Source organism: Acomys minous, assembly GCF_964271855.1.
Source record: "Acomys minous genome assembly, chromosome: 3".
In the NCBI taxonomy this organism is placed as follows: Eukaryota; Metazoa; Chordata; class Mammalia; order Rodentia; family Muridae; genus Acomys; species Acomys minous.
In genome coordinates this window covers 118,797,803-118,825,038 of record NC_140485.1, presented here as the reverse complement: position 1 = coordinate 118,825,038, position 27,236 = coordinate 118,797,803, and the positions used below count along the sequence as shown (strand labels likewise).

At 44.3% G+C, this 27,236-nt stretch overlaps 1 protein-coding gene across 3 annotated transcripts in view; it reads right to left on the bottom strand.

The window, feature by feature from the left end:
- PDE7B (phosphodiesterase 7B) overlaps positions 1 to 27,236 on the bottom strand; it is a 328,683-nt gene that overhangs the window by 106,116 nt on the left and 195,331 nt on the right. The window contains exon 1 of one of the 3 annotated variants that reach the window (XM_084777573.1): positions 6,095 to 6,207. The exons of the other annotated variants lie outside the window; for them this stretch is intronic. Coding sequence (XP_084633699.1) covers positions 6,095 to 6,098 — 4 coding nt within the window. The 5' untranslated portion in view covers positions 6,099 to 6,207. Of the gene's footprint in view, positions 1 to 6,094; positions 6,208 to 27,236 lie in introns of those variants that run through there. 3 annotated transcript variants of the gene reach the window in all.

The following is a 27,236-nucleotide window of genomic DNA, read 5'->3' as shown; positions in this document are numbered from 1 at the left end:
TCTGTGAGTAGGTAGGGAAGGAGTGCATGCACCCTGGGCCTGGAATCTACGGGAAGAAGATCCACTTCTGCAGTGTTTATTTCTGCTTCTTCTTCCATTTTCTTGGCTCCCCTACCCTACCACATTTTATGACCTCACATTTTTCAATGACAGCTTTATGGAGATTTAATTTACATACTCACACAACCCACCCATTTAAAATGTACAATTCAATAGCTTTAGTATATTCACAGACATGTGCAGCCACCAGCACCAGCCAATTTAGAACGTGTTCATCACTTCGAAAAGGGACCCTGAACCCCTTAGTCGTTACCTTACTATGCCTCCAATTTCAAGCCGAAGGCACTGAGCAACCCCAACTCTTAAACGTTCTGTAGGTTTCCCTGCCCTGGGCACAGCAGTGCATATGACTGTTACTCACTTTATTTAAGATCCATTTTACCTTTTGACATTTTGGGCGATGTGCAATGCACTTTGAAAATGTGACTGTGCCCCTGCCTTTTCTCCTCACATGGCCTGTCCTCCGTGGGTTGGGGAGTCTAGCATAGCGCAAACATGGAGTGTACCCAGTTAGGGCTAGCAAGGTTCTCAACTAACTGCTATTGTTTTAGACATTTTCCCCTGCTGTATCTTTCTAGAGAAGGCCACAGGGTTTCCCTCCCAACATTGCAGGGCCTCCTCTCATCTCTTTCCTCTTTATCAAGTAGCGTGCTGTAACCTGCAGCCTGAGGTGGCTCGGCCCTCCGTGTTCTGCACAGAGCCTGACTGCAGAAGCCTCATCTGCTTCCATCTCTATTCTGTCTGAGTTTCCAGAGTAAGTGTTAGCTGTCTGCTGGCTTGGTTTGAAGCTGTCCTCAGCAAACGAAGAACCCAGAATGACATTTATCTTTAGGTCTGAGGGACACGGCTCTATTAGCAGCAGGATGGATGGTGCCCTCACAGAACTGCCACTGACTACCCCCTGTCCCTTGTGTGACTCAGGGAAAAAGACTTTTCCCCCACTGGTACTGACTTGCTGAAACCATGGAAAACATAACCGTCTTGCTTATTAACCCATTCAAATTCCTAGGATAGTTCTAAAAGCAAAGACTCCCCAGCTTGAGTCAGAACAAAACTTCATTTCTTATGTGCAGTGTATTCACCCTTGCAAAAGGAGCAAACGACAAAATTGCCCTCAAAATGGGTGAACGAGGAATGTGGCTTATAAGGAGTTTTTGTTGGTTACTGGTCACCTTCTGAAGGAGACCATATGCTAATTAATTAGGAAGCTTTGAAATTAGACTTACTGAACCAAAGCTATTTTGCTCTTTCTGTGTGTATGTGTGTTGCTCACATGGATACATATTTATACCTTTGTGCACACGTGTGTGTGTGTGTGTGTGTGCGCGCGTGTGCGTGTTATGAACATGTGTGCACAGTGCATGTGGAGGCCAGACGTTTCTTCTTTTATCATTCTTCATCTTTTTTTTTTTTTAAGACAAGCTCTTTTTCTGAAGCTGGAGCCTACCATCTGAGCAAGAATAGGTGGCCACCTTTGCCTTCTCTGAACCTAGGTCCTCACACACTATACTGACTGAGCTGTCTCCCTAGCCCTCTGAATCTTACTGCTTTCTGATAGTATGTCTCGGCCGGTGCTCTTGAATCTAAAAACCAACAAATACTCATATACAATGAGAATGAAAGTTAGCTGCTGCTCACCTTTCTGGACTTGACTGACTTTGTGTTAATAATTTTGAGGTAAAAATGTCTCTCGTTCTTTCTACTTTGAGGTTAAACAAGACCATGCATGCCTGTCTCCTCCTCCTCCTCGCTCTGCTTGGAAGTAACGATATTTCTATGGGATATTTTAGCTGCCTTCATCTGTCTTTATGCCCTCACCATGAACCAACGTAAAATGCCTATAGCTGTGCCACAACCAACATTCAGATCACACAAATGTTGATTACAGCGATGTGAGAAAGCAGCCCCTACCCCAGGATCCTTTCTCCTTCCAGTCTCTGATGGGAGCATGAGCAGCCGACGAGAGAAAGGTCCATAATAAATGCAGACAGAGTTTTGACACATGAGAACAGCGAGGCCCTTTTCTGGTTGGCATGTGAAGGGGCCTTTTCCTCAGACTCCGGCATTTGCTTTCCACAGTTTGGGTGGTGGTTGGCACCTTCTTGTGCCAATGGGAATAACAGCTGGCTTTAGCAATCTTCTTTAGAAGCAGCTGCTCTGTCTACCTTGGCTCTGCCTGGACATGGATTTAGTTGCTGACATTCTCCAGCTGCCGCTGAGCCCCTAAGAACAGTACTTTCCATTTTATGGGGTTTTTTTTGTTTGTTTTTTAATTGAGTGAATTATTTGTATCATTAACTCTAAGGCAAAACAGAGGTAAATAGAACACCAAGGTGAAATGCACACTCAAATTCGGATGGGTCTTAAATCTCTCATCAATGACCGTAGTACCTGTGTGAGTGGAGAAAAAGAGTCCAGCTTTCAACACATACCAACACTGGCTTCTAGGCCTTTCTGTAATGTTCTGACGTGAGATCAAAGTTGGAAAGTATAGGAAAAAGGCAAAGATCATAAGGGGAATATTATTTTTAATCCATTAAAAGAAAGGATTGGAATATTGAAAACACTTATTGCATTTTGCTGGGCCTGGAAAGGGTCCTAAGCTAGAGAGGGTTACTGAGACTCCGACGGGACTCCAACTTTCCCCAAGTGGTCATGTGATTGCTCCAGTTATCCAGACATATATTTCAAGAACAGAAAAGAGAATGGCAGGATAAACCACCTCATGCAGAGTCCCCGTCTGCTGGGTAAAGGTTAGAAGTACCTAGGTAGGGAAACAAGCAGTTACAGCTTCACACCTGATCGCAAGACCTGCTCAAGTGGTGCCACCGAGACTCCGGTGGGCAGACACTCCAAAGAGGAGAATCTAAAAACATTTGCCAGGCTCCTCATTTAATGATCACTGGAGACGGCCAGACTTAAAACTGCTCCCAGGCAGTGCTAGCCTACCCCTGCCTACAGCTTGGTGGCCCTCCATGTTCAATGTGGCCCCAGGGGTTAGAATGGCCTGAAGCTGATAACTTTACAGAGGGCTAGGGACATCCAGTAAATCCAGCTCCTGACAGGACTTCTGGGGTCCTGAGAATGTGTGAGAGAGCCCTCAAGTCCTTTTCCCTTTCAGGGGGCTGCTGCCTCTTCTCCTTTACCTCTGCACTCCCCACATTGCCAGCATCTTACTGACGGATGCCATGTTTTTCTCTCACTGCTTGGGGACATGAGCTGACCCCATCAGCCAAGAGTCAGCCAGATGTGAAGAGGTTTTCTCTGAATACCCAGTTTCCCCGTGAATTTTACAAAAGCAAAAGCAACCTAGGCTAGAAGGCAGAGAAGGTTTTGTCTTTGCTTCGGACAAATCCTTATCAATATCAAGACATATTAGGTGTATGGGCATCCGACCAAAACACAGAGAGAATTCCATGAAAACCCAACCAAAGATCTGGGGTCACCAATGACCATCCTGGAACCTCTAAGATGTCTTTAATATAGTACTTGATTCTTGAGAGATTTATTGTTGAGGTCAGTCAGGATGGAGAACAACATGGGGACGAACATTCAAGTCCAGGAGGTGGCCAGCCTGTCCCATCCATGAGTGCCAGAACAAAACCACAGGGGCCCACAGTCGGCGGGAACAGAGATCCAGAAGGAAAGGCGGAGTAGAGAGGGAGGGTGGCCGGAGTCGGGGGTTTGGAGAGGCCATTTCTAGACTGTTCTCTTGAAAACGAAACTCACCCCACCACCACACTGATTGGAAGGAGTTCCACTCTGAAACCGATCTACTCAAGCACAAGACACGTTTCTCTCCCTAAAGGGAGAAGATGAAGGTGTGCCATCCAGATCCTCCCTCATGCACCGCAATCCAGCAGTCCACTGCTGGGTCTGGCAATTTGCTTTCTGGACCCAATACTCGCTGAGCAGGACACATATACATTCCCCAGGCCCCACCTTCCAGCTTCCATCAACTCCCTGTCAGACTACAGACGTGTATCTTAAATCACAGGAACACAAGCTGTCCTCCAATTCTATGGCACATTAATCACTGGTTCCATAACACCGTCTGTGTTTACTGCTTATCCAACGCTGGGGAATTTCTCTCCCCCTGTTTCACTCTCTTACCTTCTTTCTTTTCCCTTCTGAGAATCTCTCCCCCCCCAACCCCCCCCCCCCACGCCACTCTCCCAGCTCTCAAGGCGAAGGCACATTCTGCACGAAGTTCTCTGGTCACTTCAGGTGACCATGGACTTAAATCCACATTAGCTACAACTTCCCCAGGTCTCACTCCACTTGAGGTGGCAGAGACTGGGCCGCTACAAGTCTCTGTGCCAGGGGAAAGCATTCAGTCCTGTGGAGGTTCATTTAACTTTTAATAAATTGGGGTGTTTGGATTTGTGCCCCTCTCTCAGAAGGCTGGGAGGCTTCAGACAAGTAGGCAACTTGGAGACTGAAGGATCTAAAATGATTTCTCAGAGACTTTATCCACACCCCAAGAGCCGGAAGTAGGAATAATTACTGTTTAACTTGTTGAATGAAATAAAATTGTTACGTAGGAAAATCCATCACCCTTAGAGTACAGCCGAAGGTGTGACTCTCTCTTTACATTGGGTCTCTAGTAGGCAAATTTTGGCAACTTAAATCCACAACCACATTTTCAAGAAGCTATTTGTTGACAATGGGAAGACACGTCTGCTGTGTGATGAGCTTGTAGGTTTGTAAGAAAGGGAAAAAAATACGAGGGGGGTGGGGGGAGGGAGCATTAAAGAGAGAAAAAAAGGCAATGAGGGAGGGAGGAGGTGGAGGTAACTGAAGAAAAATGTTTACTGAAGTAGAGCCAATCACAACCTGGCTGTTCCAAGCCGACCAAAGCATCTTTAATTTAGTACACTTCATTCTAGAAGGACGGTTTGTTTACACTGTATATTTTGAGTTATTTCAAGTATCTCCTCCAAACCGTTGGGTTTGCAGTTTCAGGGGAAGCTGTCACACGTGGCAGGAAAGCATCTCCACACAGTATCACATGGCACGAAAGGTATGGAAAGAAAGAGAGGACCTACCGGCATTTCAATGTCAGCTCACATGCCGCTGCAGACTGCTTTCGCATGCTTCTCTGAGGCCTAAAACCACCCCTAGTTCAACCTCCAGACCATGCAACGGAGCCAGGTTTTCTCTTCAGGTTAGTATATATGTATGCAAAGTCACGGGTTCGTACTCGGGTGCTTGGGGAGTTTCTGCCTTAAGCTCTATTCCAGGAACCCCACTCAGCTGAGCAGAAGCACTAAGCTGAAAGTACGTGTTTAAGAAGCTAGTTGTCCTTCCAGAAGGCATATCAGAGCTCATTACTCAGCCCTCTGGCCTTTTGTGGGTGCTGTGTTAGTGGGCTCACCATTGGCAAGGCCTCAATCATCAATTCTTAGTAATAGTTAAGGGTCTCTGAACATTATCACCTCAGCCAACGTTTTCACCAAAATGCTAGTCAAGGATTTACAAATATTTCAAAAGCACATTTATTGTTTTGAAACAAAACAGGCATATCCCACCTGGATATGCAAAACATAACTTTTTTTTTCATATGAACCAAATCACTCTATAACCTCCATATGTCAGGAACTGATGTCTTTATTCTCTTGATGAAAACAAACAAACAAACCTAATGGTATAAATCTCAGGATTTTTTTTCCCAATAACCTCTTCCTGTCTCACAAGCCTCACATAAGAGAAATCTAATCTTTTACTATTAGTCTGACAATATTCTTTAAATCTGTCCCTTCTTTCCATTACTGTTGCTCCTTCTCCACTTGATATTCAAGAAATTCTTGCTTGAATTTCTCATATGTAAAACTAAAACAGCATATACCTGAAGGCAAAAGCCAGGAAAAACTCGAGTATTATACAAAAGCAAAAAACAAAAAACAAAACAAACAAAAAAGACTTTGCCTACAAGAGAGCCATGATTTGAATCCATTGACAGAAAAATGAATTTATAAGCATAGCAATTACTGAACCATCCGATTCCCGATGCTATTGCAAGGTAGTTTCTTACCCATTTATCTTTATTGTGGTCCAGGCTAAGTGCATGACTGGCCCTAAGCTGGCTGCCACAGCCTCTCCCGTGCCCAGCTCGTGCCTCCCTCTCCAGATGGTTAGACGACCAGTTTATTCATCCTTTGAGCGTGTGGGGAGAATGGCAGAAGTTCAGATGGAGGAACGTTTGCTCCCAGCTGGCAAGGCTCTCCAGCGGGGACTGTTTGACCTCATCAGGAGCCGTAACTGCAGCAACTTATGAGGAAACAGCAACAGCAGTGCCCATTGGGGAATGCAACTGAAAAACAGGAGGCAGAAGCTGTGTGGGGAGGGGCAGGCACGCATAAACACTTAAGGTCTCGGCATGACACCTTTGAGGGCTGTGTAATTCCCACTGACGTCAATTCCACGCTGTGGATACTGTAAGACCACAGGAAGGAACCTGGCATTGCTTCACGGTTTCTCCCTCTCGGCCTTATAAAAGGATGGGCTCCCAGAGTGTAGTTCTCAGGCTAGCCACGCTGGCAGCACCAGAGACTGCTGGGAATGCAGATTCGTGGCCCTTCTCTGATAGGCCTCATGAATCATGAACTCTGTGTTTAAGTGGCCCTCTGAGCAATTCCTATTTATGCCACAGTTTGAGAGCTGCTGCTATGGTTTAGGATGATAATAACCAGTGGCGCGCCAACAAGCATTAAAATATGTAAATTCATAAAATAACACAAACAGGCTAATGAGAATTTGAATTCCGTCCTTCCTCTCTTCTTTGGTTGTTGAGACAAAGTCTTATTATGTGACCTGGGCAGGCCTTGAACTCAGATCCTCCTGCCTCAGCCACCTAAGTGCAGGTGTCCACCTGCCTGGGTTTGCATCTGTGGTACCACTGAGGCTCAGCAGAACAAACCTCAGTAAGCACAGTTGTTTAAGTGGATGAAAGTGTCTTGTATGACAAAAATTTAAAAAAAAAATCTCCTTAGCAAATGATGTCATGATGTCTTAGGTTTCTTTGCTTGTTCATGCTTTTGGGAGGATCATTGAAATCTAGAGATCAGAACACTGATGTGAGAGGCAACTTTTTGTAATGAGAATTAATTGGGCCACATGTAGAAAAGCCGCCTTTTCCCTTAAGATTATTGATGCATGCTTCAGAGTGGAGTAGAGTCTGCTAGTGACTATTCTCGTTCAACCTGAGTCTTAAACGACTTCTTCATGTTTTAATCAATTGTCTTTTGAGCCATCCCACCTCCCATTTATCCACTTGCCATCATCTTAAAATTTTTACTTCCTATTGTCCTTGACTCTATTGTTCCAAACCTGAAACACTTCCTTTGCTAAGATGTTAGTTTATGCTCTGGGCCACCATAGTGGCCATCTGTTTGCTTCTCTTCTTTCTTCACATTTGTCCCATTGCTTGTCCCCTGCATCTAAGCCCACAGGAACCTCCCTGAAAAGTGACACCCTCTTCTTACTCCATGTTTAACACTCTGGAAGAGTTTTGTATCATAGTCAGCATGGAACAGAGAGCCTGGCTCCATCTGACCCTGTCTAACTCTCTTGCCTTCTTGCTTGTCACTCTCTTGTGCCAACCTCACCCATTTCCCTTCTAAAAACATCCAACTCTCCACACATCCCCCTCCCCCCACTGCTCCCTGTGCTGAGATGTCCCTACCTGTCTTCATGATGAGAGGAATTTATAGCTACTCTTTTAGCTCTGACCAAAAATGTCTTCTCTGGAGGGAGCCTTCTTGGGCCACATGCCCATCACCCACTTTGTAATGGATTCTCATCCTCTGTGCAGTGTTCCTTCCTGACATTTATCACCCTTTGCTACTTCTCTTTCCCATTAGACCTCCTTAAGGACAGGACCCTCCCTCTCCCTCCCCCTTCTGTCTCCTCCTCCCCCTCCTCCTGCTCCTCCCTTCTCCTTCTGTCTCCTCCTCCCCCTCCTCCTGCTCCTCCCTTCTCCTTCTGTCTCCTCCTCCCCCTCCTCCTGCTCCTCCCTTCTCCTTCTGTCTCCTCCTCCCCCTCCTCCTGCTCCTCCCTTCTCCTTCTGTCTCCTCCTCCCCCTCCTCCTGCTCCTCCCTTCTCCTTCTGTCTCCTCCTCCCCCTCCTCCTGCTCCTCCCTTCTCCTTCTGTCTCCTCCTCCCCCCCCCCTTCCTTTCTTTTTCTGAGACAGGGTCTTGCCATGGAGGCCATCTGGCCCTAAACTTGCAGTCCTTCTGCTTCAGCCAAGTGCTGAGAGCACAGGCCTGTGCCACCACGCCTGGCTAACAGGAGCCATTTCTTATTAGTGTTTGTAAACATGGCACTGAGCTCTTCCTTTAGCGCAGAACAGCTGCTGGACAAATGTTTAGTGAGCAAAGACGTGAACAAATTAAAAATAGAGGCCCTAGTTCTTCCAAAGGCTCTTCCTGAGGATGGGAGTAGGATAACTCTCCATGATAAATAGGTACCCACAGGACAAGAAAGGCTCCTGAGTGGCGATAAGACCCTTCAGAGAAGCGAGAACCAAACCGTGACTTCCTACAGAGTTCAGACTGAGCCAAGCCATTTGGAAAACCCATAGAAACTGAAAATCTCTTTTCATCCTGTTAATTCCTTCTGCTCGTATTTCCAGGCTTTCGCCAGGACTGGAGCAAAATGTGTTGAAATGAAAGCCCCGAAGGCCATTCTTGGGGACATGGAAGCTTAAGTGGGAGACAGAAGGATGAGACATCTTCTCTGGGAATGTTTGTCCTCGCTGCCGAACTTTTAGCCCCCAGAGACTTGGGGGTCGGGGTGGAGAGGCTTGTGTGAGAGTGGAGAGCAAGTGACTTTAGGTGCTTAACTCAAACTGAACATAAATTCTAAAAAATGGAAAGTTTATCTTCTCAAACTAATGGAAAAGATCTGGAACTTGACTCTGCTCTGTTCTCCAGGGACACAGGGACCAAGGCAAGGGAGGGTTGTTGTTTGCTCAGCTTGAGACCATCACCCTAAACACATGGAGATTTGTTTCTTCACCCCCCCCCCCCCAACATCATTCTAGTGTTAAAATCCAGGGAACTGCAGGTCGGTGGCTGGTTAGATCCGGTTTCCCAGATCCTGCTGCTCTCTAATTGTCCTTGTTTTATTTATACTCTGACATTTGGGATGCTCTTCCCATGCTCATGTGTGATGCATCTCAATCTGGTGGGAGCGAGGAACCTACCCATCACTCCTCACACTCATTCTGGGAGAGCAAGGGCTGTGACGCCCCAGGGACAATGGCCTTAGGGAGAGTGTTTTTCTGGGCACCGGCACAGCTGGAAGCCGAGCTCCCTGTAAAATCCCTGCAAACAGTGGAGGGCAGCTTTCTTTTTGCCTTGTCATACAAATGGCTTGATTACTTACTGAGTTGTGACTTCTGGCTGCCAAAGTTGAGATTTAACCCTATATGATGTTGGCAAGATTCAAAAATCTGAAGTACTTAGGAGGTTCTGATGGGTAAATAAGACCTCATCCTTTCAGAGGTCTGTGTGAGGAACATCTGTTTCAAATATGTCCCTTGTCCTGACACATCTCTAGGCTGAAGCGGTGCTTTTGTGTTGTGCCTTACTATACCTGTCAGCTATACTGACCAGTTACTGAAATGTGGTCAATGTGATAAAGGAGCTGAAAACTTAATTTTTTTCTCAATTTTCATTAACTTAAATTTAAATAAACACTCACAAATAATGATTACTATATCAAGTAGTGCAGTTAATATAATCTTAATGTATAAAACAGATACAGAGTGTTCAAAGTAACGTCTTAAAAGCTAGGACAAAAAGCCAGAGTATTTCTAAGCCTGCTCAAACCTTGTCTAATTATTTAAGAGTTTCTCAATCTTTAGGTTAGACAACAGCTTGACCAGTATGGATCCCATTTACATAAAATTTTATGTATGTCCATTCAGAGACATCTGAAAAGATATTAGCAAAACAAGACTTTTCTGGGTCCTAGGATTTTTGTATTTTGTTTTTTTAAAAAATAAACCTAATAAATGCTCATGAACTTAAAACTTTTTATATTATTGCTTAAAATGTATATGGACCTTTTAAGCATAAATTCTGCTTTTTTTTTTTTTTTGGTATTATCTATATTGCCCAAAGAAGTGTATTTGAAATTAAGGAAGGTTTTGATATATAAATGTCTGTAGATATTGCTAATTAAAAAGAACACAGAGTTTTTAAAATTTTCATTAGTTTCCTTAATGTACCAGCTCTTTTTTTCCCTTTAAAACTTTCATAAATTAAAAAAAAATGACTGTTTGCATTCTAAGACAGTCTTGTGGTATCACCACACGTCTGGAGCCAAGATCCTCAGATGTCCAAGTTTTCTTTGATACTGAGCTGTGTCGGGGAGTTAATGAGGTGGGGAGTGAGGTAATGACCCATCACAAAATCTTAGGTAAGCACTCTTTCCACTTAGGTCAGGTGGGCTGTGACTGCTGCCTGGTCTTAGGTAACTATTGAAAAGACTACAGTTATATTGAAAAGAATATAGTTATCCACTAAACATCTTTTCAAAGTAACTCCTCTTTTAAAAGCTCATTATCCATCCTTCCCTGGCATTGGATTCTTTCTGATGAGCTCTCCTTTGAATCTCAGTCAAAAGTTATATCTTCCTGGGAGTGGACTGACAACTCTTGGCTGAGTATTTTTGCAGGAGAGAGTCATGTGCCACTACTAAGACGTCAGCTTCATGTGATCTCTGTCTCTGTCTCTGTCTCTGTCTGTCTGTCTCTGTCTCTGTCTGTCTGTCTGTCTGTCTGTCTGTCTGTCTGTCTGTCTCTCTCTCTCTCTCTCTCTCTCTCTCTCTCTCTCTCTCTCTCTCTCTCTCTCTGTCTCTCTGTCTCTCTGTCTCTGTCTCTCTCTCCAGTTCATCACCTGGCACCCTAGAGCACACAGCTTGGAACCAGCTCGCATTCAACTGAGCTGAACCTCACTTCACCCTGGGATGAGATTAGAATCAGGAAGCCCGGCCAGGTTTGAGTTAGCGATGGATGACTCCATTGGGTTTGAGTGCTCACAAAGACCTATGTGCCAGACCGAATCTCCAGACACACTTATATTCATTTCAGCTAACAACAAGATGAAATATCCTATACTTTTGACTCATAAGAATCCAGATTGGCAGAACTTTCTCAACAAACAAAGGCATAGGACTATCACACATCTTCGCAATTATTTTAAAAGTCCACTTATAAAGTCTTGCGCTTGGGAGGACCTAAAGCTCTAGTAGGAAGTAAAATACAACTTCATGCTGGGGCTAGGAATTGGCCCCAACTGCTCTGGAAGAGCAGCCAGTGCTTTTAACTATTGAGCCATCTCTCCAGCCCTTGTAATTTTAATTTTTGGGCTAAGTGACTCAGTAAGCTAACCTTGCAAGACTTACCATAACTCAAACCAGTTCCCTCTTCAACTACTCCAACACCCGATATCCCCACTGTTGGGAATTACTTTCAACAGACTCAGATTTCATGTTGTCGCATTGACTTCCTCGCTTGTAAGTAACGTGCTTATATTGCCATTTTCCCATTACGATACCTCAAGACTAAGAATTTGCACTCTGTGCCATCTTCCTTTCTACCTTTCCCCCTAGTTCCATACTTCCTGACACCCAATCCTTACCATTTGAGTCCAGCCCAAAATCCACGATGATATTCTTAACATCTCACTATTGAGCTACATCACTATTGGTATTTTCCTTCCCCGTTATGCATAACTTCACTTTTATTTGCTTATTTTTCTGTGCTTCTGAAGTAACATTGATACCATCAAACACAACAGGCTTGAAATTTGTCTTCTCATCTTCATTCTGCTTTTACAGACCTAAATCCATTTGTCACTGATGTCCTGGTCAGTCGTTCTCCTTCCTTCTCTTCCATGTTACATTCTAGTATCTTTTTACTTTCTCTTTTATCTCTTTTGTTCTCCTGGTTTCTTCTAGCCCACTTGAGGAATAACATAGACACCAAGATAGTTGACAGTATATCTGCCTGTGATTTATTCTGCATTCACTCATATTGGGGAGGTATAGAATGACTTGAGCATTTTATCTGGGCTTCACCAAGTGAAAAATACCTTCAGGTCGTTTTCCTGGGTGGCTTCAGAGAAGCAATTTCAGGCCCTCTCATTTCACAGAATCTCTATGGCATCAGAATGGCGGTTCTGTCTTTGTCTCGGTCTCCACATATTCCTTTGTCCAGAACCTCTCTAGTTCATGCTCCTTAGAAAACAAACATTTCTTCCAAGATAGAAGAGTAGTTTTGCTTGGAGGTGTGAGGTGTGAAGTGTGAAATGAGAAATGTGAGGTGTGAAGTGTGAAGGGTGAAGTATCAGGTGTGAGGTGTGAGATGTGAGGTGTGAGGTGTGAAATGTGAGGTGTGAGGCTGAGGTGTGAAGTGTGAGATGAGAAATGTGAGGTGTGAAGTGTGAAGGGTGAAGTATCAGGTGTGAGGTGTGAGATGTGAGGTGTAAGGTGTGAGGTGTGAAATGTGAGGTATGAGGCTGAGGTGTGAAGTGTGAGGTGTGACGTACAAAGTGTGAGGTGTGAGGTGAAATCTAGGTGTGTCTATTCTATTTTCCCACTTCTCTGGCTACTGTCCCTTAAGTCCTTATTGCCATCTGTTTCTGTGACTTTCTAAGGATCAAGTACAAATCAGCTGCCTTGGTCCAGGCTTCTCCTGTGTCCAGAACTTGGTGGTTCACAGTAGCAAACCCAGCTCAGTCACTTGTGCCTGCCCTCTTGCCATCCCTCTCAGTGTACATCTTGCTTGATGATGTCTCCTGTTTTATACTGTGTTCTTGTAGGTTCTACTCAGTATTTTTTTGCTACTTGTCTCAAGCTTGGGGAACAACCAGGCACTTTCAACCTCCCACATTTTATCTGCCCTCTTAACAATAATGAGCAATGTGTCACGACTGACTGCGTAGATGCAGGAATTGAAATGCAAAAAGCAAGACACATGATCCAAATGCTAGACAGAGGAGTGATGTCATTGGTGTCCGGTTTGCTTTCCTTGCCTCTAAGCAGCAATGCCTACTCTGAGGTAGCCTCCCATAAGGACTTGTCGTGCCTCCTAGGTAATACTTCTCAGAGGTAAGAGTCATGGTCAGGGATCATTCCAATGGTTGGAAGATAAAAAGCTGGTAGTTCCTCACCTATAAATCTTACTAGATGCTAAATTACTTAATTACAGAATAAGTTTTTTTTTTTTTAGTTTCTTGTATATGTTTTCAAAGGGATAGATAGATGATGGATAGATAGATAGATGGTCTTCAAATACTTCAGAGATCTACAGAATATGGCATTTAATAATAAAGGGCTGTATTATTAAGGGCACAGCATACAGAAAGGGCAGATAGAGAGAGAAGATGTAATTGAGCCATGAAGACTGACGTCAAGCAGTATGCACGGCAGGACCCTCGCACGGCAGTCTGTAGTCACACCTCCCCCCAAATCAGGCTGCCTGTCTGTTTATGACAAGGATTCAATCTGGAGATCCTTGGTTGACTAGCATAGTGTACACTAAGTCCCCCAAAATCCTCCTGTCTCTGTCTCCCAATTTTGGGATTGCATACATCTTTTTTTTTTTTCTTTTTGGTTTTTCGAGACAGGGTTTCTCTATGTAGCCTTGGCTGTCCTGGACTTGCTTGTAGACCAGGCTGGCCTCGAACTCACAGCTATCCGCCTGCCTCTGCCTCCCGAGTGCTGGGATTAAAGGCGTGCGCCACCACGCCCGGCTACATACATCTTTATGTTACTGCTGAGGACCTGAACTCATATCCTTATGCCTACCCAGCATGCATTTGTCACTTCCTAGCCACGGGATGAGGTTTTTAAATGATAAAGCACCACTATTGCAAATTTGAACACTCAAACCCCAGGCAGATGCATTAAATACAGCACAGTGCTGACCCCGGTGAGGCTGGGCGAGAGACAAGGGAGCATCGTGCCCTTGCATGTGTCACAGCCACTGTGCCACCTCTACATGATCTCATTTAGTATGTACACAGAGAAGGCATCATCAGTCTTGGGCAATATAATTTATCATGCTTTGTTGTTTTTTGTTTTTGTTTTTGTTTTTAAGAGAAGCTGCAGCAGGGTGAGGCTTGGCCTAACACTTTTAAATCTTAAAATGTTAGTAAGAATTTCTGTCATCTTAAAGATGTCAGAGACGATCAAGATAATTTTGTGATTTCCATGTTTCTTTAATACTCTCAACAACTCAAGCTGGACAATATCTGAAACATGCTCTTATCATAGCTAAATAAAAGTACTCAGGAGAGGAAAAAGGCCAGAGAGACAGAGTGAGACTGTTATGTGAAAGGATCAAAGTCATTAACAACAACAACAATAACGTGCTGCTGGAATTTGCGAAGTTGTCTTAGACCTTTTTCCTCATCGAATTTAACAAAGAAGTGATTTTATATAAAGGGAAGAGATCTAGCTTTGTCCAAATTCCCCTTTGTCCCAGGAATGACACGGGAGTGAACTCCCCACTGAGAAATTAGGAGCTCACGAGGTTTTCATTTGCCTCACGTATGGGTTTTCTGGTGATGTTTCATTTTTTTCTATGATTTGCGTTTTATTTTCAGAACAAGTTTTTGTGAAGTGTGCTGATATTCTCAGCTGCTGTGAGACATACCACCACTCACACTGGACACTTATGTTCTCAGATACTGTGATGTTACAATATAGTCTGATACTGTATGTGTCATTGGCCTGAACCATCATCACTTCAGAATGTGGCTTATTTGGGGATGAGATCTTTTATAAGGTAAATATGGTCATCTCAAAGCCAAGGAGAGAGGCCACAGGAACCACTGAATTTCAGATACCTTAAGCTCGAACCTAGAAAGGCAAGAACAGAAACACTAAGTAGTCTGTGGTATTTTATTATGTTCTACCCAGAATGTTAATATAGATGCCTTTAATCTTGTGACCAAGGAGACCAAGCATCCACTTTTGCTGAATTAACCCAACCTCATTCTTTACACACACAAAAAAGAGAGAGAGCCTTCGATATCTGTGACCTCAGGACCTATCGCTCCCACTAGACATAGACGTGCACGAGTGTTACTGTCTCTTACGTTACTCACATGTAAGGACCTGGTCCCATGTGGCCCAAGCTGTGGTGTTACTAAGGTACTGAAAGGGCACCTGGACTGAGAAATGACATCACTTTCAGCAGAGATGCCATCAAGAAGGAAAGACTGGCCACCTTCTTAGAGCAGACCCACCACAGCATACCATTACTCCCAAGGGAGTTTCTCCAAAAGATGAGGGTGGCTCTTAGCTGTTCCTCCCAGGATATACAGGCGAGCCAATAAGAACCACATGACCAGCTACAGCAAGAGCCTCTGACAAGGTTGAGAGACCAGGACACCATCTACTGTGGCAACCACGGCTGACTTCCTTATCACATGCTGCCCTCCAGCTCAACTAGAGCCAGGCAAGAGAGTCAGGATTCTAAATATCAACAGCATCACTCTGTCAAAAACCCTCTTGTGACCTTTCTCAGAAAAGGCTCTGCGATGACCATCTGAAAGCTGGCCAGGCCCGTCCATGTCCAGAGCTGACTTGTCAGTGGTCAGTGCCTTTCTGAAATACTGTGACCTGCACCTGGACAGTCTTCTCAAAGGGTAATACAGCGCCATAAACCTCATGTAAAACTGACTAAGCTCAAGTACAGTAGTTAGAAGGCTTTTTTAAGACCAGGGGGAAAACATAAACATTAAAAAAGTCAGGACAATACCATAGTAAACATCGAACCCCTACTCTGATTTACCCAGTGGACAGGACATTCTCCACAGTTATGTGGAGAGCGGGGACTGACTTTGACATGAACTCTGGTGCTCCATATTTGACCACCTCCCCTTGGTGGGGAGGCCTGGTGGCTCTCAAAGAAAGAATAAGCAGGCTACCAAGATAAGACTTGATAGCCTATGACCATATAGTGGGGGAGGAGGTCCCCCTCGGTCATAGACCTAGGGAAGGGGAATAGGGTGAAAGCAGGAAGGAGGGAGGAATGGGAGGATACAAGTGATAGGATAACAATGGAATTGTAATCTGAATAAATTAATAAAATAAAAAAAAGTCAGCTGAGGCTATGGACTGACCTGTCTCCAGCCCTTTCCTTATCACCCAGTCCTGTTTGGCTCTGTCTTCTCACTAATGGCAAGTATGACCTCTTTCTTTCTTTCTTTCTTTCTTTCTTTCTTTCTTTTCTTTTCTTTTCTTTTTTTTTAACCTTCCCTCTTCCCTGCTTTATTTTCTGTTTCCCCATCAAGAGTGTACCCTTTCCAGAGGGAGGAACTGTATTTGTTGTATTCATCAGTTTGTATTCAAAACCAGTTACTAGGCCTACATCATATTAGAGCATTCTACACCCTTTCGCTGTGTCTCTGTCTCTGTCTCTGCCTCTCTGAGTGTGTGTGTGTGTGTGTGTGTGTGTGTGTGTGTGTGTGTGTATTTTCTCTCTGTCTCTATCTTTGTCTGTCTGTCTCTCTCTCTCTGTCTCTCACTGTCTCTGTCTCCCTCTCCCCCTTCTCTCTCTCTCTCTCTCTTTCTCTCTGTATATGTGTGTGTGTGTGTTTGTGTGTGTGTATGTGTGTGTGTGTGTGTGTGTGTGTGTGTGTGTGTGTGTGTGTGTAGACTGTGTGACTGAACAAAAACGTCAGTGAACAGAGTGAGGAGAAATCCAGCTCTTGCTGTGCTGTACTTCTTGTCATAGGTTCATTTTGTTTACTCCTTAAATGACATGTGTGTTCATGTGGATGTATATACGTGTGTATGGATGCCAAGGGTTGGTTTGGGTGTCGTTTCTTAGGACACAGTCTCACCAGGGCTCACAGACTTGGCCTGTGACCCCTAGAACCCCACCTGTCTGCAAGTCTCCAGCCGATGCTCTGAGAACATGGGTCTTCCTGCTTTCTACTTTTCTACTTTTCCTTCTTTCTTATATTTTCTACTCAAAGTGTTTTGATGGAGTGTATAAATTTATGGTGTCCACACTGAAGTCAGCCTGGTATTTCACATCCAGGAGGCTACATTGAAGGCTTTCACACAAATAATATAAAGGAGACAGTAATATCACCCAGTGTGTACTTCTAGGAGCCTTTATTAATAGATATGTACCACCATACATGGCTTTATTTTTTTTCCAAACATGGGTTAAGGCCTTTAAGCTTGTATGACAAGCTCTTTACTGACTGCGTCACCTCCAACCTCCCTTAAATGATATAATTTAAGTATCATTTTATCAATTAGATGCAGAGATGTCTAATTTTTAGAAGTTTGTGAAATTATTACAAAGAGAACTATCTCTTTCTCCCCTTTCTAAGATTTTAAAATGAAAATCGACGATATTCTGGGATTAAGCCTAATTTTTTTTTTTAAAAGTCTATTTAACTTTATGCATTTGTGGTGCTAGGGCCAGGCAAGCACTTAACCACTGAACTACACTCTCTTGCCCAACCTCTCTATTGCTTTAGTGGTTCTGAACTTTGTGCAATGCTGAGGTGAGGGCTGAGGTTGGCTGAAGAAACTATACAGCCAAGCTACAAGGCGGCCTCTGTAATTTTGTTTTCATTGCTTATTCCAATATATTTATTAGGTTGTTAAACTGAACCATCTTGACTAGCCCCAGCCAAGTTTCTTATGATGTCCACGGCACATTAACTTTGCAGTATAGTAAAACATGTAGATCTTAGGTGAGTGCTGTACAGATGAGTGAGTCAGGAGGCAGGTCGAAGGGTCAAGGAGGCCGCTTCCAAACCTCGATGGTTTGGAAATGGGACTGGAACCCTCCAGGGGTCAAGGCTCTGATGAGATTCCTGGAGCGTCCTGGTCGAGGCGTGGATTTGGAATACTTGGGAAATGGCCGACCACAGGGATCTCAGGGCTCCTTATTCTGGCTTGGTTTGGAAGTGCTGAGCTGTGTGAAACGTAGGACACTTGAGTGGGTGGTGGAGACTTTAAAAAACCTCAACAGGAATCCAATTGTTCATTTTGGGCAAGAGTTTGGGTTTGACTCCTATGTGAGTCCAAACAACTTGATTCTACTGACTTTGGATTTTCTTTAATTCCAATCTTTAGCACTCAAAGGGTTGCCATCATGCAGGAAAAGTCAAACCATGTGCTAATTTGGGTCAATGATGCAATAAAGGAAATCAGAGTACAGCTTTCAATCATCAGTGTGCATTTTACTAACATGAAGCATACAGAAAGTTCTTTTTAAAAACGCTAAGTGAACTCAGGAGTAAGTGCATGTCTGAAATGTTGCCCTACACCAGTCAAGTATTGATATTTTTAAAAAGTTCGTTCAAGTTCACTTAATTTTTTTTCTCTCTCAAAAAATGTCACCCAGGGATCTGGTTTGCACCATTGATCACTGGACATCAATATCATCATATGAGAAAAGATGTATGTCTACAAGCAAGTGGGGTAGATATTAATAATTTGATTGGGTTCTATTGTTAAATAACAACCATTTTGCCTTTTATCTGAAGGACAGTCATATAGTCTTTCCTGCTCAAAAGAGATTTAAGGGCGCAGTCCACCTTTAATTATACTCTTGATAATACATCAAACCTATATTTTCCAATTGGCTTTATCTGTTTCTCACATTCATTTTAAACCTTGCTTTTCATCTTTAAAGCTTTCATTCTTTAAAATATAATGTACTAGGCTGGTGGGATGGCTCATTGGGTAAGGTATGTCCTACCAAGCTTGGCAACTTGGCTTCAGCTCCTGAGATTCACATGGTGGGGTGAGAAAATTGACCTACTTACAGCACACCCCCTCAAATTAAACAAGTAAATTAATTAAAAAGTAAATAAAATACAAGGTGTGTCTTAGTTACTTTTCTATTGTTATGACAAAACACAATGACCAAGGCAATTTATAGAAGAAGCATTTGCAACCTCAAAGCCCCCCCCCTCCCAAGTGACATACCTTCTCCAACCAGGCCATACCTCCTGATCCTTCCCAAACAGTTCCATCAGTTAGGGACCAAGCATTATGGGGGCCATTTCCATTTAAAACACCACATTGTGCATATTAGATTGGTAGCTCTTTGCTTGGCACCTTATATGTTTATGCTCAGAACTTCCTAAGTTTAATATCATTTAATTTTGAGGATGTCTTATGCTCACTTTCTCTCATATTTGTGTTTTGAGTAACACCATTTCTTTGAGGCTAGACTAGGCTAGAGATAGGTTGGGTAGATAGATACAGATGGAAAAAGGCATACGCTATCTCTGTAGCTGATATTTTAAAGTCAATTAATCAATTTTGAGACAGAATCTCACTATGGAGCCCTGACTGGCCTGAACTCTCTATGTAGACCAGGCTAGTTTCAAACTCACAGAGATCTGCCTGCCTCTGCCTCTTCAATGCTGGCATTAAAGGAGTTTGCCATGGTACCTCACTAATTATGCTTATTTTTATTGTACCTCAGGTGTGCAGGTGCCCTCAGAATCCAGAAGAGGCTACTGGATGCTCTAGAAAGGGAGTTACAGATGGATGTGAGCCACCTGATGTGGGTGCTGTGGGCTGAATCTGGCTCCTCTGTGCAAACGTCAAGTACTCCCAACAGTGCAGCCACCCTCCACTCCTATAGCCCATCATTTGAGTACCTTACTTACCACTCAACTTTTAAATATTGATTTTTGGGGTATTTTTTATCAAGACTACTAATCTTTGAGTTCGTTCTTGGTGAAGACATTGTGATTTTTTTAATGCACAAATTAAAAACAAAGTTAACGCTGGAGATGCTAGCTCAGTGGTTGCTCCCTGAGCTACCACTTAGGGGACCCTGGTTCAATCCCCAGGACAGGTGTGGAGGGAGAGGACAAATAAACAAAATGAAAGCTTTTGTTTTCATTATTGTTATATAACTGTATGTTACAGAACTAAGTCTTCCAAAATGCTGGACATGATTCTTTTGAAAGACTGAGTTTATTTTAATTGGCTATTAACCTTAACCATTTGTGATAGATAATACATTTCTAGTTGTCTTGAATGCTTCCAACATTACACATTTTATTAAAAACTAAACTGTATCAGACTTGCATTTCTGAGGCAGTTTTGAACTCTAGCTTTCTTTAAGGACTGAGGCTGAGGGAGGACCTCAGGATTGTATCTGGGGACGTGCTCACTGCGGCTGTCTGAGTTCCTCCTTAGTTTTCATGATGAAATCCCACATCTGTATTGCCACATACAATCGAAGACTGTGCCCTTCTCTGGCTTGTCCCCTGCCCACTGCTTCTGGCTTCTGTATGTGGAGACAGCAGCACACATTTTGATCCTCTGGCTCTCTCACAGATGCTTTGTCTTAGCTGTGTAGCTTCTGGGGTAGGAGCAGCTAACGCTTGCACTGCTTTTAGGGTTACAATCACGGACAAACGTTCTCGTCAGAAGGAATTTCAATGTTTCCCTCTGGAGGAAAAAAGGACGACAAATGAGGTTCATTCTATATTCCTTGGATCATTGTCTGCTATCCTGCCCCTAGCGGACCTCCTCTTTTCATCGACTCTGAAGGGAAGTGTGTGTTCCACTCATTTCAAAGGAATGCCTGCTATTTGGCAGTTTAATATGCAATCTCCAATTAGTGGTCCACAAGGTGCCAAAAACAAAACAAAACAAAACAAAACAAAACCAGGGCCTTGTGTGGGGAAATATTTGGCAGCTGCCTTCTAGCAACTTGAAAAATACCTTCCTTGCTTAGACATGAAGCCATATCCCAACTGATGTAACCAGCAGGTCAAAAATCACACCTACAATAAGAGCAATTGGTCCCAAACCAAACCAAGCAGAGAGATAAAAATGTGCAGATCTAGAGAGATGGCTCAGTTGGTAAAATGCTTGCTGCACAAGTGTAGGGGACCTGAGTTTGCACCATGCACAAAGCCGGGCATGGTGGAAGGCACGTGTCTATACTCTCACCCCAGGGAGGCGAAGACAAGAGAATCCTAAGGGCACGTGGGCCAGTCAGTCCAGCCGAAATGGCAAGCCTGTCTCAAAATTATACCACGGGAAGAGGGTGAGAAGACACCTGACATTGTCTTCTGGCCAGAGAAAGAGCCACATATGGACATGCCTGGCTACAGCTTTAAGAAGGAGGAAAGACAGACAGACAGACAGACTGACAGATGGTAGATAGACAGACAGAGAGTACTGGCTGGTTCTGTGTGTCAACTTGACACAAGCTGGAGTCATCAGAGAGGAAGGAGCCTCAGGTGAGGAAATGCCTGCATGAGACCCAGCTGTAAGGCATTTTCTCAGTGAGTGATCAATGGGGGAGGGGCCAGCCCATGGTGGGTGGGGCCATCCCTGGGCTGGTGGTCCTGGGTTCTGTAAGAAAGCAGGCTGATTAAGCCATGGGGAGCAAGCCAGTAAACAGCACCCTTCGTGGCCTCTGCATCAGCTCCTGCCTCTAGGATGCTGCCCTGCTTGAGTTCCTGTCCTGACTTCCCCAGCGATGGACTATGATGTGAAAGTGTAAGCCGACTAATCCCTTTTTATCTCCAATTTGCTTTTTGGTTGTGGTGACTCACTGTAGCAATAGAAGCCCTGACTAAGATAAGTTGGTACCAGCATAGTGGAGTGTTGCTGTGACACACGTGACCATGGTTTTGGGGGGATTGTGGAAAAGCTTTAGAACTTTGGGCTAGAAAAGCCTGTGAGTGTTGAGAGTTCTGTGGGAGCTTGGAAGATGAGAACGTGGAGAGCAGTGCAGAGGATGGAGGCCTGGCTTGTGACATTAAAAGACTCTATCAGGGCCATTCGCTGTTTTTATTTAAGATTCTGTGGTTCTGGTTAGCTGGGGCTGAACAATCAGCTGTGAGTAACAAGATCCCAGAACTACTGAATCGAAACTCTTGTTTTACATGGACAATTGATGCTGGTAACTGGAGCTAAGAAATTAGCAGTGACTAAGAAGAGACCACCAGCATCACGAAGTGAAATCTTCTGGGAAGTGTTTCCTGAGAGCACAGAGAAGCTATGTTCCAGAGGCGACCGTAGTTGTATCTCCTGTGGGAAGGCGGACTTGGTCATGTGTAAGAGTCACCCAGGTAGTACTGGTTTTGGAGGCATGAAGGGGTCATGGAGAGCAGCTGACGCTTGGCATGGTGAGAGGCCAGGAGAGGTCATTGGTGAAGGTGCAGCCTCAATGGCAGTTGAAGGCTCAGGACTGAGGTGATGGTCGTGCAAAGCAGTTGGGGCTTGTCACCATGAAGAGAGCCTATTGGTGAAAGTGCAGCCCAGCTGCAGCAGAAGACCCCGCGGTACTGGAGATGCCGGGACATTGAGGGCTGACCACCAGGGACAGCAGCGGCAGTGGAGTGGAGCCAGTGGAGCCTAGAAGGCACGCTCCGTGTGCTGCAGAGGGCAGAGCTGGTGAGGTGACCCAAGCCCTTTGGAGGAGCCAAAAGATCATGTGTGGATCCCAGACAGTGGACATTGACTTATTTATACTGTTGGAGCTTAGTTTTGTTTGGTTCAGACTGTGACTGTGCCCTCGTTCTTCCCTCTTGAAGGAGGTATTTAATTCAATTTTGGTTTTTATAGGTACCCACAACTGAAAGACCCTGCCTTTTTTTTTTTCCTTTTGGTTTTTTGAGACAGGATTTCTCTGTGTAGCTTGGCTGTCCTAGACTCGCTTTGTAGACCAGGCTGGCCTTGAACTCACAGTGATCTGCCTGCTTCTGCCTCCCAAGTGCTGGTGTTAAAGGCGTGCGCCACCATGCCTGGCTTTTTTTCTTTTTTAATTTGTAAAATTTTTTCATATTTGTTTTTTGAGATACGGTTTCTCTGTGTAAAAGCATTGGCTGTTCTGGACTTGCTTTGTAGTCCAGGCTGGCCTCAAACTCACAGAGATCCACCTGCCTCTGCCTCCCTGTGTGCTGGGATTGATTACAGGTGTATGCCACTGCACCTGGATACCTGTTAGATTTTTAATAAGCCTTAATGCACTGAAGCTGGCCAGATATTAACCCTCTAAGCTATTTTGTCTGCTCCTCAGCCAAAATCCCCATAAATACTTGTTTTTCCATTTGAAGACCCTGAACTTTTAGAAGAGATTTTGGATTTTTTAGAGAGATTGGATATTTTAAAGAGATTTACATTTTAATGTGTTTGAATTTATAAAGACTGTAGGCCTTTTAAAATTGTTTATGTTTTTAATGTGATATCTTGGGGACAAATAAGAAAGGAAGGATTGTGGTTTAATAGTGATGTATTTGTTGTCAAGTTGATAAGGGGTCAGTTGTACTGGTTGTTTTTGTGTGTCAACTTGACACAAGCTAGAGTCATCAGAGAGGAAGGTGCCTAGTTGAGGAAATGCCTCTGTGAGATCCAGCTGTAAGGCATTTTCTCAGTTAGTGATCAAAGGGGGAGGGGCCAGCCCATGGTGGGTGGGGCCATCCCTGGGCTGGTGGTCCTGGGTTCTGTAAGAAAGCAGGCTGAGCAAGCCATGGGGAGCAAGCCAGTAAACAGCACCCTCCATGGCCTCTGCATCAGCTCCTGCCTCCAGGTTCCTGCCCTGCTTGAGTTCCTGTCCTGACTTCCTCCAATGATGGACTATGATCTGGAAGTGTAAGCCAAATAAACCTTTTACTCCCCAACTTGCTTTTTGGTTGTGGTGCTTTTTGAATTATTAGTATAGAAACCCTGACTAAGGCAGGCAGGCAGACAGACAGACAGACAGCACTTTATGGAAGCCACTGAAATGTGAGATTCTTTGAGGCAGCCCTTGGCAGTGATGTAAAAATTTGATAATCAGGTGGTAGAGCTCCATCTAGAACTATGAGAATAACAACAGGAAAAATACCATTTTCATACTGCTACCAGGGACTGATAAAAAGATAGAGTAGCTGATAAGTATAGAGTAGCTGATAAAGATAGAGTAGCTGATTAAAGATGGAGTAGCTGATAAAAGATAGAGTAGCTGATAAAAGATAGAGTAGCTGATAAAGATAGAGTAGCTGCCTAAAACCCAAAATGTTCATTGTTTGATGGTAGCTGCTGTTCTGGAGAATCAATCTTGTTGAAATCTGTGACTGGACAGACCACTTTAAAAGGAGAAAATAGAACTGGTAGATGAAAGCATCAGAGAACCAGTGCTCAGTCACACCTGATAGACTTAATTACACAATGTAAAGTTAGTAGAGTTATGCACTCTAGATCACTTCTCTCTGCTTGGGTTTAGATAGGTTCTTTTGGAAGGCTGCACATGTGGTCTCAGTGAAGGACAGGGACAATTCAGAACAGAGCTTGGAGGTGCTTCTGAAAGTAAAGGCAAGGAAGCAATGTTCTCAGCATCCGGGCCACCTGTGATGCTTGTTGAATTTTACTCTCTACCCCAGAGCATCAGAGCGCCATGGGCTACAACAGGGCATAAATGTGCAGATCAGTCAAGTCAAGCGTGGCCTTCATGGGCATGGGCACGGCTTTTCACATGATAAAGTGTCATAAATTCATTTTTAAAACTCTTTTCTCCCATGACAGCTTCGAAGGTGGCTTTGTGCCTCAGTAGTTCTGTGGCTAAGCTTATCCATCTGTCATTGTGAGGGAAGAATGGCTTACGATGTGTTTGTATGGCACCACAAGAAGTGAACATGTCTGGGGTTCAGTGGTGATTCCAGGTGGCTGTTGTCAAGTACTCCTGATGCCAAACAGGTTCAGGCGGGTGCCCCTCCCACAGACTTGTAGCTGGTGATGTTCTGTGGTGCTTTGCCTATGGCTTGTATGGAGGAGGCACACATAGTCATGCGCCAACCTGATGAGGCAACTAAGCCTGGATTCTGTGACCCGCACTTCCTGATACGCTCACAGGTGTGAGCATACCTACTATGGGTCAGGCATAAAAGAGTGATGCTGTTTCTGCTCCTGGAGGCTTAGACTACTTTTGGGGGGAAAATAGTAATTAATGTATCTTATAAACTTGTTGAAGAAGAGTGAAGGGTAAAACTTCCATCAGAAAGAGTGACAAGTTAGAGGAGGATGTTGGGGACAATGCTTTATGAACCACACAGGAAGGAAAAAAGAAATGGAGTGTAATGTTACCGTGACTACAGAATTGACTGCCAATGCTCCAGCTACGAAGGTGGAGATGATGCTTAAGGAAGGGGTAAGGATGGACCAAGGGGATCAAACAAGACTCACCCTGGGACCCACATAGAAGAGTGGTTGCCATGAAGTCCCCCATGTACCAGTTCTAGGGGACTGGGGACTGTCCAAGTGGTCAGTTGCTGACTCCTTGGCTTCAAAGTAGGTTGCGTCTAGCCTGGCACTGCATGCGTAGGGAACCAGGTGGGTAGCTTTTGGGTTTATGAACAGAAGACCAAGCTTCTTAGTCTATCGTTTTTCCCACATGGAAAGCAACTACAAGTAATACGGTTTATTTTTTCCCTTTTCTAGACATTTGTTTGATCTCTTTATGCTGTTTCTTTACAGGCGCGGTGTGAATCCAGCTGTTCCTTTGGGGAAGTCTGTCTGTACTCCAAAACAAATCCCGCAGTGAGCAGCTCCATGTTAGAGGCCGTGAGTACTTCGGTGGTTTTACCATATGTGAACAGAGCCCAGATTCAGATGGTATTCATGCATTACACCAGGATCATTACTGACATCATCGTGTATTTTGCCTTTGAGACAGGACCTTACTCTGTAGCTCAGGCTGGCCTAGAATTCTCTATATAGTTCAGGCTGGCCTTTGACTCGGAATAATCTTCCTATGTCAGCCACTGAGGAGCCTGGCTTTTAAGTGACACTGTTAACTACTCAAGCTTGTGAATGGTGGAGGGTAGTTTGTTCTACAGCTGGGAGATGTCAGAACTATACAAAAACTGTTACAGCACAGGGAAAAGGTCAGATGGATGCTAGGGATGTGTGTGGGGGCTGCCTATTCCTGGGATATTAAAGAAGCCTCTAGAAAGCATGGGGATTGGGTCGATCCTGGAAATATAAGGAAATTTGGAAATGAGAGAGCTGGGTATTAGGCACAGATATTGGGGGGCGGTGTAACTGAACGCATGTTTAGAGGCAGGAAATAAGAAGGGGTGTGTTAAACTGCACTGTTTTCAGGGAGGGGAAAGAAGGCAGAGAAGTGGAAAGTGGGGAGGTTCATGTTTGGCATGGGTGCCAGGTGGGTGGGGAGCTAAAAGATGCAAGAGAGAGAGAGAGAGAGAGCAGAGCAGATCTGTACCTTGGACAGACTCATCCACGTCTACAGGAATCCTTCTTTACGTATTATTGGAATCACAGACTCTTGTGGACTAGCTATAAAGTAAGAAGGTCCGGGCCTACCGGGACAGTGGGAGAATGAGCAAGAAGAGATGTGGAGGAGATGCACTGAGTCTCCATCGTTCCTTTCCTGTATAAGACAGTTGAGGTTTATTTTAAATGAAAAGCATCCAGTGGCAGTTTCAGAGTAGCATGTCACCGTGGGCTTTTTCTTTCAGCTCCCAGACTAATTCCCTGTGAGTCAGGCTCACGTGCTGTTTTCTTTAGGTCAGGTCTGCAGGTTACTGCTGTATTTCTGCAAGTCCTTACAGTAGGATGTTTTCTGTCCGAACTGGAGATGTGTTTCTGGTACATCATTTTCTAGTATGGCGGTTTTCAACCTTCCTGATGCTGGGACCCTTTAATGCAGCTTCTTTAGCCGTGGGGAACCCCAGCCACAAGTTATTTGTGTTGCCATGTCATAGCTGTAATTTTGCTACTGCTATGAATTGGAAATGTAAATATCTGTTTTCTTTTTCCTCCTGATGGTCTCAGGGGACCCCTGGGATAGGGTTGAGAATTGCTGTCTTAGAACCCTGTTTTCAGAGGCAGAGTAGCTTACAATGTCTCAACAGAAAACCTACTCAAAATCTAAACAAATGTCCATTTACTCTTTATTTTGGTCCCTCAGCTTGCCTCAGTTCTGGTGGGTAGACAGAGCCTGGGCATCTAAAGTGGTTACAGGAGATCTGATAATCAAAACCCTTTGTGCCATTCCTTGCCTGCTCTCTCACCCACTCAGCCCCACAAGCGCTCACACAGGATGGCTTGGCATTGGTGTGGAGTCAGTCACCAGTGGAATCTGGGCTGTGGAAACTATAGGTTGAGTATAGAGAACAATTTGGAGTCTGAGGCTGGGTCTTCTCTAG